Here is a 14,251-nt window from a genome sequence, read left to right as displayed (position 1 = left end):
GTCTGTACAAATAAATAAAACAGGGTCAGGTTTCAGATAGTACCACAATTTGGTCTGTAATTGTATCATGATTATAGCCTGTTATGACTGCATACTCAGTCATTGGCATGGTTCTTCATACAGTTTTGGCCAGCCTCAGGTGACATTCTGTCCTGTGCTGCCCAAACAGACTTTGTCACAAATAGCCCGTGACAAGGACCACACTGCAAAAGCAATTTTCAGGTTGCCCACTTCTTTTGGGGGAGAAGAGAATACAAGTATGTGAATGTGAGCTAGGCTATGTCATTTTGATCTCAGAGATGAGAGTAGTTCTTGGCATCCTTTATTTACCACCTAACTCCTAGACCTAGGGAGCAACTAATGATCTCCATCTTTGCAGTGAAATGGTTTGTTGACTCCTCAAATGCTAATAAAACCTTTCTTTCAAGTTTCTAATTGAGTAGTGAGAATATAACCTTTTTTTTGTTTGTTTTGTTTTGTTTTCATGGATGTTTTGCAGCCAGCATAAAAAGTTCCAGCCTCAATGCAATGTCCTACCGCTTTTAAAATACCTGTTGGTAGCTATATGTTACAGATCCATAAACTGAAAATAGCATGTGATGATAGTTACAACAATGGTATCACTTAAATATAATTTGAGGAAATACGAGTTTTTCTGAGGATTTCTATAAAGCTGTGGATCTTGGAAAAGATACATGGGTCAGGCTGCACTTCCCTAATATGCAAAGTTAACATATTATTACAGAAGGAGGAGGAGGAGTAATGGATGAAAAAGGATAATGTTTGAAGAAATACAAGCGTGAAAATTAATTTATATTTTGAACTGAGCAGTAAGACTCATGTCAGAAGGGAAATATATGTATTTGTATTAACAATGCTTTAAAATGTTGTGCAGTAATCTAATTTAGGCCATTGTGATAAATTCCTGTTTGCCAATTAAAAAAGGAATGCTGTGCCAAAAAGCAGACTAATTCCTCATTTAAAGTCAAGATGGTATGAATAATTACCAGATTTGGACAGAAAAGGGAAATTCTATTTCATTAAAAATTGTAAGTTTAGAAAAACTCTTTTCTGGGGAGTGAGAGAAACAGGTGTCCTGAGAAAAGTCCATGCTGAGAATATAGCTCATGGCCTGGTGCTTATGGTGGTCATCTCCCTTGTGGACAGCTGAGGTCCAGTCCCCATTATGCAGGTAACATGCAGAAGATTGCAATGAATAAGCATATGTTGAACAACTCCCAGAGAGCACCAAGTGTTTTAGCTGTTCCCATGCAGACATCAATTCTCCTGCTGCTAAGAAGCAAAATGTCAGTTTGCCATTGAGCAAGATAGAGTTGATAGTACTTCAGACCTGTGGAAGGAAGACACAAGATAAAACAGTTAAGGCAACTCTTTCCTATAGTCAGCCCTATACTGTTGTTGGAGGAACAGAATTCAGGCCTCTGGTGTTTCTAGTCACTTAAAACCACATTTGAATAATATATATTTGAATGCTATGTCAACATTTTTCAAAGGAGAGACTAAATGTTGTGGAGCTAAGTCTGAAGTTGTGGGTTATTTCAAATAATAGAAACATCACAATATACAGGTCATCAACTTCCTTCTCTTTACCAACTGAGAAAGGACTCTGCAACCTCATGAAGTCCATTCTCCTATTGTGAAAGGCAACAAGTCTCTTCTGTCCCTATGAAATGGAAAGTTTTCTCCAGAGTTCACTCTGCAGCCAGGGTGCACGAGTGGTACAACACACCATTACCACCACTTCTTGACTCTGTATCAACACCTGCAGGTTGAACTGGTGGTGACAGAGCCAATTATTGGCTGGGTCTGATGGTTAATTCTCATCTGAGATTCAGAGGCATTTCAAACATCTCAGAAAACCTTTTCATGCAATCTACGAATTCAAGTAAACAATTTATTTCTTATATCCCAAAGGATGCTGAATTTCAGAGACTATAGTCACAGGCCTCTTCTATTTAACAGGCCTGTAGTACCACACTTTCTCTTCACTCAGATAAAAGTTACTGTTATCATTATCTCTACAAGTTTAGATACAATGTTTCTTAAATAACTTGGAGAAGAGGCATCTTAGAAGAGCATGATCAACGCTTGTATTACATTATTGCAGTGGGAACATAGTGTTACAGTATACAGGCCCGTTGAATGGTAACTGCAGTCATCCGCTCACTATCATTCCTAATACATCGAGCTAGGCTCACACAGTGATGTGAGAAGGTCTTTTCCATCCCTGTTCTAAAGCCATGAAATATATGACACATTTCAACTTAAATATTTTTTAAATTTAATGAAATTATTGCATCTCTCACCTTGTAATATATCACAACCTCACAGGAAAGGCTAGGAACTTCATTATAGTTGTAAATTTTTCATAGTCAATGCATGGTCATGTGGTATGATGCTACCATTGTTTTGTGGCTGTGGCAGATGCACCACCCCCTCTGCCCCTCCTTCTCCCCGAAAACACAAGAAAATTCTAGGCCAATGGGCTACTGTGGTTACGCACATGCCCTCTGGTCAACAGACAGGGCTCTGAACCAACAAAACACCTTGGCTGAGAGAAGTTTCTGGACATCTACCAGAAATAAACACAGTTCAGATTCAACTAGACTATAAATAGAACCCACTGGAGACCCTCATTGACTTAGTCTACCTCAGAGCACTGGGTCTGGAGTTGAAGACCCTCCTTCTTAGACTGGGATGGCACCTAAGCAAATTTCCTCGAGGATTGAAACATTTTGCCTTATTGGTAAGTGATCTTCTTCTGGGTACCCTTGAGAGTCCTCACTTTTTGAGTGGGAAGATGCACATTTTGAATCATCATTCTAGAGTTTTGGGATCCTTTGAGTCTGAATCTAGTAAGTGAATTCCTAACACGTATTTGAATCTGTTTTACAATGTTAGAGTGCTGAATAATTTTGGATAAACCTCGTTTCTAGTTGTTTCTCTGCTAAACGGTTATGGTTAGAATGAAGTCTGGAGTTTGTTGTCTGCCTACAGTGATTTTCGGGGTGCATCCATGACAGTTGTCTATATAGTTACTTTCTTCTGCATCCATTGTGGTTCTGTGTCCTCCTAGGCCTTGTTTAGTAAAATAAAAGAAGACAAGATATTCTAGTTAAATGGAAGGTTCTTCATCTCTGTATCCATCTTAGTTTTCCTTGACTACAACTGTTTCAATTTGAATTCTATTTTCCTGAACACTGGCAACCAGAAATATAAGTAACTTTCCAGATACTGTGTCCTCCAATGTTTCTCATTACTACTTCCTCTACTAACAGCACAGTGCTTCTGAAACCTGCTGATGGCTTCCTCGCCTTTCTCATTTTAGACTGCATATGACACAAGATTTAGGGGAAACATAATTAATTTCTAATTACACAAATTTGAATTTTGTGCTGCTGCAGTTATTTCCATTTGTATTACTTAAACTCACTGGGTTATTCAGTTCTATTTCATGTCTATATGATATGCCAATTCTGTTCCGTTCAGACAACACTGTTTGTTTTATCAACATATTTATAAGCATACCCTAGGTTTTGTGCCCAAATCATTTAATGAACCTTTAAAATAAGATCGACCAAAAGACCGGTACTAGAGGAAATCTATTAATAAGTAATTTTCGGTCTCATTTGACATCATCATAAACCAGTAACAAATAATAAATAATAATAAAAAAAAAAACAAACACATTTTTCAAAATCATACATTACACTGACAACATTTATGAATTTAATAGTTATGCACCTGGTAAACTTTAAGAAATTCTGATTATTAGAATGAATTAAATTAATCTTTCAGCCACTTCTACTGACTCAAACATCAGTAAGATTTTTTTTTTCCAGTAAAAATCCTTGTCAGTAAAGATGATCTTGATGGACTTTAGAGTGTGACATACTTTTATTTTCGATACTCTAATCAGATCTGAGAAAATACATCCAACCTATTCCTATATTGTTACTTCTGAAAGTGGAAAGTGTACTCAAAACCCCAAATTTAAAAACAAACAAACATACAAAGAAACAAAAAGTGAAAAAAAGAGAGGGATATTTTTTGAAAAAAATACTGAAAAAAACCCCAGATAATTTACCCATGGTAGCTATTATTTTCAAATGCTAAATAACAAAAATATGAGAAATTATTTAAATTACATTCCTTGGAATTGGAAAGGATTACCTTTCTTGTTAGACTCATGGTAAACAGCCTATCTATGTACAGTATGGAATTGTGAAAATGTGTCCTTATGACCCACTTCCTTCCTAGAGTTCGTGCATTCAGACACACAAGGTTTGAAATTGTTGAAAGAAGATTCGATCTAATGAGTCCCAGTTAGGAATTCAATTACTACACAACCGACTCAAACTCAAGGGGATCAGATCCCAGAACTCTAGAGTGATGATCCAAAATGTGCCTCTTCCCATTCTGTCTCAAAGTGAGGACTCTCAGGGGCACCCAGATGACCACTTATCAGGTCACTAAGGTGTCTCAATCCTTGAGGAATGTTCCTTAGATGGCCAGTCTAAGGAGGAGAGTCTTCGACTGCAGACTCACTGCTCCAAGGAAGACCAACTCAATAGGTGTCTCTGGAGGGCCCCATTTGTATCCTGTTTGAATCTGAGCTGTGGTTATTTATGGTAGTAGTCCAAGAATCTTCTCTCAGTCAGGCCATCTTACTGGTCAAAGGACCGGTCTGTTGACCAAGGGTCATGTGCATGACCATAGTGATCCATCAGCCTAGAAGTTTATTTTGCTTTTAGGGAGTGGGGGAGGGGGAGTGTATCTGCCACAGAGCTAAAGCAAAGTCAGTATTATGAACCACAATGTAGCAGAAACAAAAAATTGGCAATATGCCTTTTGATGGAAGGAGGTGGAAGTGGTATCTAACAGTTCTAAAAAAGTTCCAGATGTTACTTGCTGATCATAGTAAGTTGCATCCAAGGCTTCTTTGGACTGGACAAAGTACATCTTCCTGTAGAATTGATAAAAATACTGTAAGATCTTTGTACACTGAGAATATTTTGGGGAAAAAAAAAGTCTAAAATTAGATTAAAAATACATTAAAAATTAAAGGAAAATTAAAAGCTAGAGTTATAAAAATAAAAAGAAAACAGAACTTGGCAACATTATTACCTCCACAGTTATACAGAGCATATTTAGAATTTCATAAGCTGATATTCTTTAGCTGCCTTGTACAGACAGCAAAGGATTCCAAAACTTGATTCATCAGAAATAAACCACTACATATTACATAGCTGAGCATAAAGGAGATAGTATGAGTTAATAAACACTAAAAATACAATTCGGTTAAACACAGAAATATTTTTAACTGCACTGTGCAGGAAAACAATTATTTGAAGAATTTTAATATTTGTTAAAATCAATATATTGAAATTTGCAGAGGCTTCAAAGGCATTTTTTTATGAACAAGGCAAAAGCATGAGTAGAATAACTTTGTAGTGAGAAGCAAGAAGCTCAAGTGCTCTATGTACATAGTAACAAACTGAGAAAAAGATGAAAGGCAGAAAGCAATGAAGAGAAGCAAGAGGCAGAGAGTTCACTATTAAAATGCTTAGTAAAAATAAAATAAAATTACTTAGCACTGGAAAAGAGAATACATATAAAAAACCCCAACCAAACAATAACAACAAAAACTTGTTGTTGTTTTGTTTTGGCTCTATTTGATATACAGGTGCTGTGTAACTTAAACCTTGAGATGCTTATATGGTAATTTTGGATAGATTCCTTTAACTATCTGGAAGCCTATGCGGTTCAATGCAACATTTAAAAATGATTATGATAACTGATTTTTCAGTTTGGAAGCAAAACTGGGGAAAAAATATTTCAAAGCCAAAGCTGAGCCCAGTGACAAAGCCCATCAGTGACACTGGTGACTCCTCTGTGATATTTAAGAAAGGGTGAGAAAGAAAAGGAGTGAGAAAAATGTGGAAGAAACAGTCCTGCAGACATCAAGGCCAGAGAAGGAGGGGAGAAGGTGCTCTAGGTGCTGGTGCTGAAGTTCCCCTGCAGCCCCTGGAGAGGACCATGGTGAACCTAGTTGTCTCACTGCAGCCCATAGAGGACCCCATGCTGTAGCAGGTAGATATGCCCTGAAGGAAGTTGCAGGCCATGGAGAGCTCATGCAAGAGTAGGCTCCGGGTAGGATCTGTGTCCTGTGGGGAATCCACACTCGAGCAGTCTATTTCTGAAGAAAGGGAAGGACCCTTGTTGGAGCAGTTTATGAAGGACTGCATCCTATGGGAGGGACCCCATGCTGCAGTAGGGGGACAATATACAGAGGAAAGAGTGACAGAGAGCAGCTGTAAAGGACTGACCACAACTCCCATTCTCCACCTCACTGCACCACCTGAAGAGGAGGTAGAGAAGCCAGGAGCAAAAGAGTGAAGCTGAGCCAGCAAAGAAGCTGAGGGGATAATGGATTTCTAGTATTGTTTTTTATTTCAAACTATCCTATGCAGTTATTAATTGGCAATAAATTAAACTTCCCCCAACTGGATGTGTTTTTCCTATGGCAATTATTGGCAATCAATATCCCTGTCCTTATTTTGATCCTTGAGTGCTTTCATCTTATTTTCTCCTTCTTTCCTGTAGAGTACGGGGAGTGAGAGTGATGTAGTGGGTACCTGCAGCCAGCCATGGTTAACCCCCTACAAACGCTGAAAAAAGAGAATCTGATCAATGGTTATTTATACCTCATTGCATGTAAGCTTTCATAAGGCATTTAAGTCCCATTAAATGCAGCAAAATGTTTTCAACTTCCCAATACATTCAATATGATTTTAACAATATATCTGACAACATGTAAGAGCAAAATAAGATGCAGAATTAGCATACAGGAAAGAAAGAACAAAAGACATTATTAATCACATAAATTTGTAGTCATGTCAAAAAACATTTGAGGTTAATTATTTGGGGTAGTTTTAAAGGTGCATGATTTAAAACACACGTCTAAGATATATCAAAAGACATTAAAGAAACTGTCGCTTTGTTTTTTTCTTTTAAGGGCAGACACCTCCAACTTTGAGATTCTTCCTTATTCTGATTTATTTTCTTAGAGAATTACCATGGCACCAACTACTCTCTGCAATATATATTTTTTCTTTCTTTTTGAGAGACTCTGTGGTTTCATTGAGCTCTAATCAATACCAACAGGACATTAGGGAACAACTATAATGGCCTTTTGAAACATATGCTATTTCAAAAATCTCAAAGCTGTGCCTCTTAAAATCTCTTTGTGGATACCAATAAAACAGTGCAATGTGTAATGAGAAGTTATGTAGAATATTGGTTGTGGAATCCATTTGTATTTTTATTGATTACCTGACTGGAAGAAACGTGCTCATTTTTTAACAGAAATATAGTCTATTGTACATGTACCACAGCATTTTGTTGAGTTAATGAGATTAGCAAATCCACTTTTATCTTCTGATGTGTTCACTGATTGATGGTATGCTCATACTTCATCTTAGACTCTATTACAAAGAAAAAGAGCAAAGCTTAAATAAGTAGCATGGCTTTGTTTGTTCTTTTCTTATCTGCATTTTCTTTCTTTCAAATGTTAATAACTTTACGAATTATTTTATCCAGTCTTAGCACAAGCAGTCATTCATGGGCTTTTTCTAATTACAATCATCTCCTGAACTGGCATTGCATGGAAAATATTCTATTCATAATTAAGCAAGCAACTGAATCACATTTGCAGTCTAACATAGTTGTATGTGTTGAACATTTGAAAATATTCCTTGAAATTGCAATTTGATTTTTGAGATCATTTTGATTTAGATTGTTCAAAAATAGGAATATATCTTTTTATTTTACTTGAATAAAATTGCTTGCCTTCTTCCTGAAGTCATGTGATAAAAGATCTGCAATGGTAAAAGGCATCCAAGAATCTTCATAGCTCCTGAGAAATAATTGCTTACTGCCATACTTTTAATTTAGTATTGGAGGATTTTTTTCCCCTTAAATTTAAGAAAACAGGGTCAGATTACTCTAAGATAACCTTTCAATTGTGGTAACATTCAGGCAGGGAAGTCACGGAGGCAGAAGAACTCGGGGAATGAAATTACAGAGATTTCAGTAGGAAAAAGTCGCCAGTTTTAATTAAACTCTGATAGCTCCCACCCTACTGGAGGCAAAGCTGAGGACTCTTCATGTGATCTTCATAGTTATTCTCTACTGTTTAAGGAGTGAACAGTGGAATAAGAACATATTGTTTTGTCACGTATCTTGAAAAGTGTTTACAGAAGTACTGTAGAAGGAAGTTGAGACACCTCTCAGAAAAGCAGAGCTTTATTTAGGAAGGAGTATAACACAGTGTTAACCACTGTTTCGCTATTGATGACCAGATGACCACCAGATCACATAAATCATATCTTTCTGGTTTTGTACCAATTTGAAATAATATATACATTTATGGTATCTGAACAGGTTTAATGGAGCTTTTCAGCTGTGAAAATTATTTGTAGGTCTTCCTATCACTATGTTCATAATCAGTTTGCAAAACTGTTCCACATAAAACATCCATCCAGTTTATCATCTTAGAAAGGAAAACAAGGAAGACTAAATTTTATAAAGTTTTTTAGAGGTAATCCACTTTTCAGACACCACTAATCTCGTTCTTACTAACAGATGAGGAAGAACATCTCAATGGTTTGCAAAGAGATTTAGAGTTTGGAGTTTTTCTGACTTTCCCATATATATCCTCAGTGACCTTGAGTGAGTCACTCTTTTTTCTGCACAAATCTGTGCGTGTTTTCACTGCCCACAAGTAAAATGTGAAGAGGAATGGATAGGAATACTGGTATATAGCAAATATCACAGATGTATATTCAAGACCATGAGAGATTCTAATGTTATGATGAAAAGGTCATAAATTAACATTTTCTGACATTCTCAAATGCAGTCAGGGCAATCATGTATCATTTTATTTTGGCTTACTTTGAAGTGACTAATTTTACTAAGTTTACTAAGTTTACTTCACAGAGAACTCATGAAGTTGTCTGTGTATGTAGTTGCTGAAATAAATATTTTAGGTACTTAATGGAAGTAGCTGAGTTTTCTCTTATTCAGGGAATAGGGAGAAATTATGAAAAATGAAAACATTTTGTGTGATCTATCACAGTCAACCAGAAAACTTTAATAGCACTACTAAGGAGGTACTTGAAAGTAAAATGTGATCGGTAAAGAGATGACAAAGAAGTGTGTGGGATAAATGTGAATATTAACTACATGTTAAAAATTTCCTCATGAGCAAGAAAAAATACTGTACTGGTATTCTGAAATGTGAATTTAAAAATGAGCAGAAAAAATACTGTACTGGTGTTCTGAAATGTGAATTTGAAAATGAGCATCATCGGTGTATTTATTGCCACCATGGCCTTTGGATTAGCCAGGTATATCACACCTTCAGGGTATTATAATACAGCGAGCATGTACTAAAGGTTTGTATGGTAGAGTTAGATACAGCAGAAAAAATAGCTTCTAGTTGTTGATTTCCATGAGTATCCATCTTATATTACCAATCTGTTAATGCAGAAATGTTCTCTAGCACCAATTAAACATTATTTGTTTTTCTTACATGTTTGGAGTTACAGATGGGGAAAGACAGAATTTTTGTTTCACCAGTAATTCATAAAATTATTGGACTGGATTTTTAGCCACAGATCTTACTGTGAGCTGAAAACAGACCCTGGAGCTTAAAGAGATTTTGCTCAATTGCTGAAGCCCCAGGAGTTTATCTCTAAAAGACCCATATTTCTAATGGCTTGTCAGAGAAAAAAGGCTTGTCTCTAAAGCTTATCTAGATGACACAAGCTTTTATCAGTAAGCTGTTGTGTGGCATCACTGTATTTTCAAGTGCTTCAGTGTAACCACAGAAGCACATTTGGCTGCCACACCATTTGAAAATCAATAATTATGTGCTTTCCATTTCTGTTGTGCACATTGACGTTTTCAACACAACTATGTTGCACACTAGGGTTTCATGAAGATGCTGGCATAGGAAAAGCCGATGGAGTTTCAGAGAAAGTCAGTGTGTCATTTCACAATGCATGGAACAAGGCCAGACTTTATTTGTTTAATATAAAACCTTGAACCAATAAGCTAAGAAAAGGAGGAAGTTTGGAGAAGGGGAGTAACTGTTATGCATCTTATTTTATTGTCAATTCCCATACATGTTAAATGTTTAAACTTCAGTTAGAAATAAATTGTCTCATAATATCTCTGTACCTTGTTGGCAAATTTGTATATCAGCTGTTGGCAACAGTAAAAGGTAGCATCCCTTCATCATGTATCCCTTAGTGCAGGGATGTCAAACTCGTTTTCACTGGGGGTCACATCAGCCTCACAGTTGCCTTCAAAGGGTCAAAGGTAATTTAAGGACTGTATAAATGTAGGAGAACTGACATTTAGTAGTTACAGTTTATAGGGATATAAGGTATGAAAAAAAAACCAAAACAAAACAAACACAACATATTGCTGAGAAATTATAGAAAAGTCACAGAATCTTTGTGAAATCATCTGCCTATACTCATTAAAAACTCTACATGACAATAAGCAATGCATTATAATTTGTGTCTGACTTGATAGCTGAAAGTTGTTGGTGTTTTTATAACTCATGAATTTTCAAAAATTCTTAAAATTTGCTTTTTCAGTTTATGTTAATATATCCAGTTATTTACAGTTTTTACATGGACAATTAATAAATTCAAATTTAAATAAAAATGTGATATGTACATTAAGATAAATTTATGATCTATTATTTTTATATACTTGAATTATGTCATCAGTATAAGAAACACACACAAAAAGGTTAATTCTTTACTCTAAATATGTAAGTGATAATACTTGGGTATTTTAAATAAAGGATTTTTTAATGTTTTTTTAAATGAAATTAAGGTGTAATACATATGTCACTCTGGTAGAACTGGGGAACCTGACAAACAGAGTTACTTGCTCATTTCCGTATTAAAAAAAAAACAAACCAAACCATTGACTTCTATTTTCAGACTCCATTGTCTTCCCAGGACTGAATGTGAACCTGTCTCTTATGCCATGTACATTCTAAAGTATTTTCTGCCAAAGGCAAACTATGGGCAATGTTGATTAAAATCCATGTTTTGCTTTAGAAGAGATCAGTTAAGACAACTGGAAAGCAAAGACAGACTACTACCAACAAAAGTTTAAGTTGGTACACACTGACACTAGCATATTTTCCTCGACTCCTATAAAAAAATCTGGAATACATAGAAGAAATGCATACAGTGTTCCCATATATGCCTGGCATGCACTTCTTCAGTGAAATTTTCCTGTAAGTCGTTATGAACAGGCTAAGTACTTTGTCCCTCCTCTTTAATGTTAGTCTTGTTGTTGCAGAGCTGTTTGATGATCTCCCGCATCTTCAGTCGCTGTCTTGGAGAATCTCCAGCAACATACAAGGAACTTTGTCTGGTCCCACATCCTGAGCTGACTTTCTTCTGTCTCTTCACTCTGAAATTGTTTTTTTAAAAAGAAGTATGACTGCAAGGCTAAGCAGAAAAGCCAGTTTAAGTTTTAAACAATTGCAGAACAAAATTCTTCTTAGAAAAAAAAATCAGTAGGATGCAGCAGAATCTAGATAAGACAATCTTTACAAATTGTTAACTTAAAATAGTACACATTGGATATTTTGTCAACTGGTTCCTTAATGAAAAAGAAAAAAATATTTCAGAGCGATTGCTTGGAATTGTCCTTCACAGTGAAAAGCAAGCTATGCTTGTTTGCTTCACTTTTGATGACTAGAAGGCATTATTTATTGATTGACAGTTCTGAACTGTGGTGCTATTCCTATTCAAGTTATATTTAAACTACTTCAATATAACTCTTTTTTTTTTTTTTTTTTCTTTAACTTCAAAGGGAAAGTAGGGAATAGCGAAAAAAACCCAAGATATCTCAAACCCCTTACTTGGCAGAATTCTATCCACTAATCAAGCATGTCTTCATATTACATTAATGGTAATAGGGAGAGATTATTTCAAAAACATAATAATCATAAAGATTATCATTAAGATATAATAATGCTAAAATATATTGATTTTTATACATCTTGGTTAGATTAATCACATTTTTAATAGCAATGTGCAGCAGAATAAGAATATCCGCTCAAGTTGGGCACCAAAACAGGCTATTACACTCTCCAGAATTCAGAGTGCAGTGAACAGACAGTAGCCCTGCACAGAACAACACAGATTTATCAAGATTTATGAGCTCAAGTACTGTCCAAAGTGTACACTACAAACTGACCCAAGAAGACTGCGTATAAGAATGAATAAATCCTGGAGAATATAAGCTGTTTCTGTATGTTACTATTTTTTATCTCAAAAAAAAATGGTTGATTTAAAATTTCCTGTGCTCTAAGCTTAGAAGCATACATCTCCAATTCTCTCCACGTCATCTTTGCACTTACTTACACTGAAGTCTTACCACAAATCACAGTGCAATTCCTGTGTTTCTTGTCTTTTTTATGTATCTTGTACAGTTTTTCAGAAAAAGGAAATTCACAAACCCATTGGTTCAATCTTGACTCTGGGAGCCAAAAGTCTTTTGAACAATGTCTGAACAACATGTCAAAGAAGCTGAGAGCAACCTGTGGAACATGGTAGTCCTCAGTTACCTCTTTGTAGCTGTACCTCAGTTCCTGGCAGTGTGAATGGATCAGTCATTCCATTATACATACACATGTAATCTGTCTATTATTTATAAAACAATTATGTTCTTAAAAAACCCCAGCACCGCAGGTCAAAATCACTCTGGATTAAGTAAACAGCCAAAGTATAAAAGCCTTTGAGCTAACACAGTAATGTGATTGCTTATGTCACAGACACCATGATGTTCCTATCTGCTGATGAACATGACTGCTAACCATTCTGGATACAGTCTGACTGTCAAGCCCTACATCAGTAAAAATCAATAAGCTGGTAAATGCTTCACACTGCTGGATACACAAGACTAGGCTGATCAGAAACTTCGTTGTCATTAGTGAATTTCACTGGAAATGTTTTTAAACATTTTTAATTACCTTAATGATTTCCAATAATAAATTTGCCTTAGTAAAAATTCTAGATAGGTTCTATTAACAGCTCCTTGTTCTTAAAAAATACCTGTGTGGATACATTAGTGTAATGTCACTCATTGTTCTTTCTTTTTCCATTCATTTTGCTAATCTAAAAATATATTAATATAAACTAAAAACAATTCTCTAGCAACTGAAAGAGTTTTAAATTATATTTAAAGAAAATAAACTACCTGAAAAAATATTAGCCATAACTCATAGATATGAGTTTAAATTACCTCTTTTTCCCCTGGGAATACACATAGTACATTTTCAATACAAATCAAGTTACTTGTTTTAACAATAATAATATATGTACTTAATATACTAATATATGTAACATACTTAGTAATATACTTAAACATTTTAGAAATACTTAAACTGTTGTTTCTAGGTGTCATGTTAGTCCATTGCACATCTATGAAACAGTAAGAGTTTCATTCTGACTTCTATTTCATAATCAAATTAATGCAGTTACACAAATTATGAGCTATTACTAAAACCAGTACATGAATACATAGAATAGTAAGCATTGAATGTTTATACAAAAGCATGCACACTTGCTGAAAATCCCTATCATATAGACAGTCTCATTTAAAACACTAGTCTCAATCTGTAATGAAACACAAAACTCAAGTGTGCCTGCTGACAAGCCAATGTACAACAACTTTCTTTCACTTCCACACTCATTTAAAACAGTCTTCAAACACCTCTGGTAAGAGCCCTGAGATCACTGTTTGAGGTAACGGGGTTTTTGCCAAGGAGTAACTAGAGTGTGCTGCATGCATATCAAAAGGGTTTGGCTCAATTGCTCTTCTCTGTTTACAAGATATAACTCCTTTAGATAGTTCTGCACATTTGTGACTGTAGTGTGTGTATTCCATGTGACAATGGTAATGAATAGCCTATTTATTTGAGAACAGTTATGGAGTATGTGCTGTAAAAAAATAGGGAAATCTTTCCCACTGGTAATCTGCACCAGCCAGCCTTGACAACACCTGGCCTCTGGGAAAGGTTGCAGTGACAACTTGTTGTGTTGTGTCCCTCAGCTACATGGTAGAAGGGCACTAGGAGCCAGGTGAAATGCGAACCATGTCTGCTTCTAACTGGAGCATGCCAAGGTTC

General features: G+C 35.7%; 1 protein-coding gene across 2 annotated transcripts in view; it reads right to left on the bottom strand.

The window, feature by feature from the left end:
- Positions 1 to 7,338: 7,338 nt before the first annotated feature.
- Positions 7,339 to 14,251, bottom strand: part of CCDC102B (coiled-coil domain containing 102B) — a 161,437-nt gene continuing 154,524 nt past the window's right edge. For both annotated transcript variants that reach the window (XM_071804279.1, XM_071804282.1), the window contains one exon: positions 7,339 to 11,526. In XM_071804279.1, the coding sequence (XP_071660380.1) occupies positions 11,395 to 11,526 (132 nt within the window). In that variant the 3' untranslated portion in view covers positions 7,339 to 11,394. The remainder of the gene's footprint in view (positions 11,527 to 14,251) is intronic.

This window comes from Patagioenas fasciata, chromosome 2 (assembly GCF_037038585.1).
Source record: "Patagioenas fasciata isolate bPatFas1 chromosome 2, bPatFas1.hap1, whole genome shotgun sequence".
Classification (NCBI taxonomy): domain Eukaryota; kingdom Metazoa; phylum Chordata; class Aves; order Columbiformes; family Columbidae; genus Patagioenas; species Patagioenas fasciata.
Note: the sequence above shows the minus strand (reverse complement) of the source record. Positions and strands in the feature narration are given on the sequence as shown.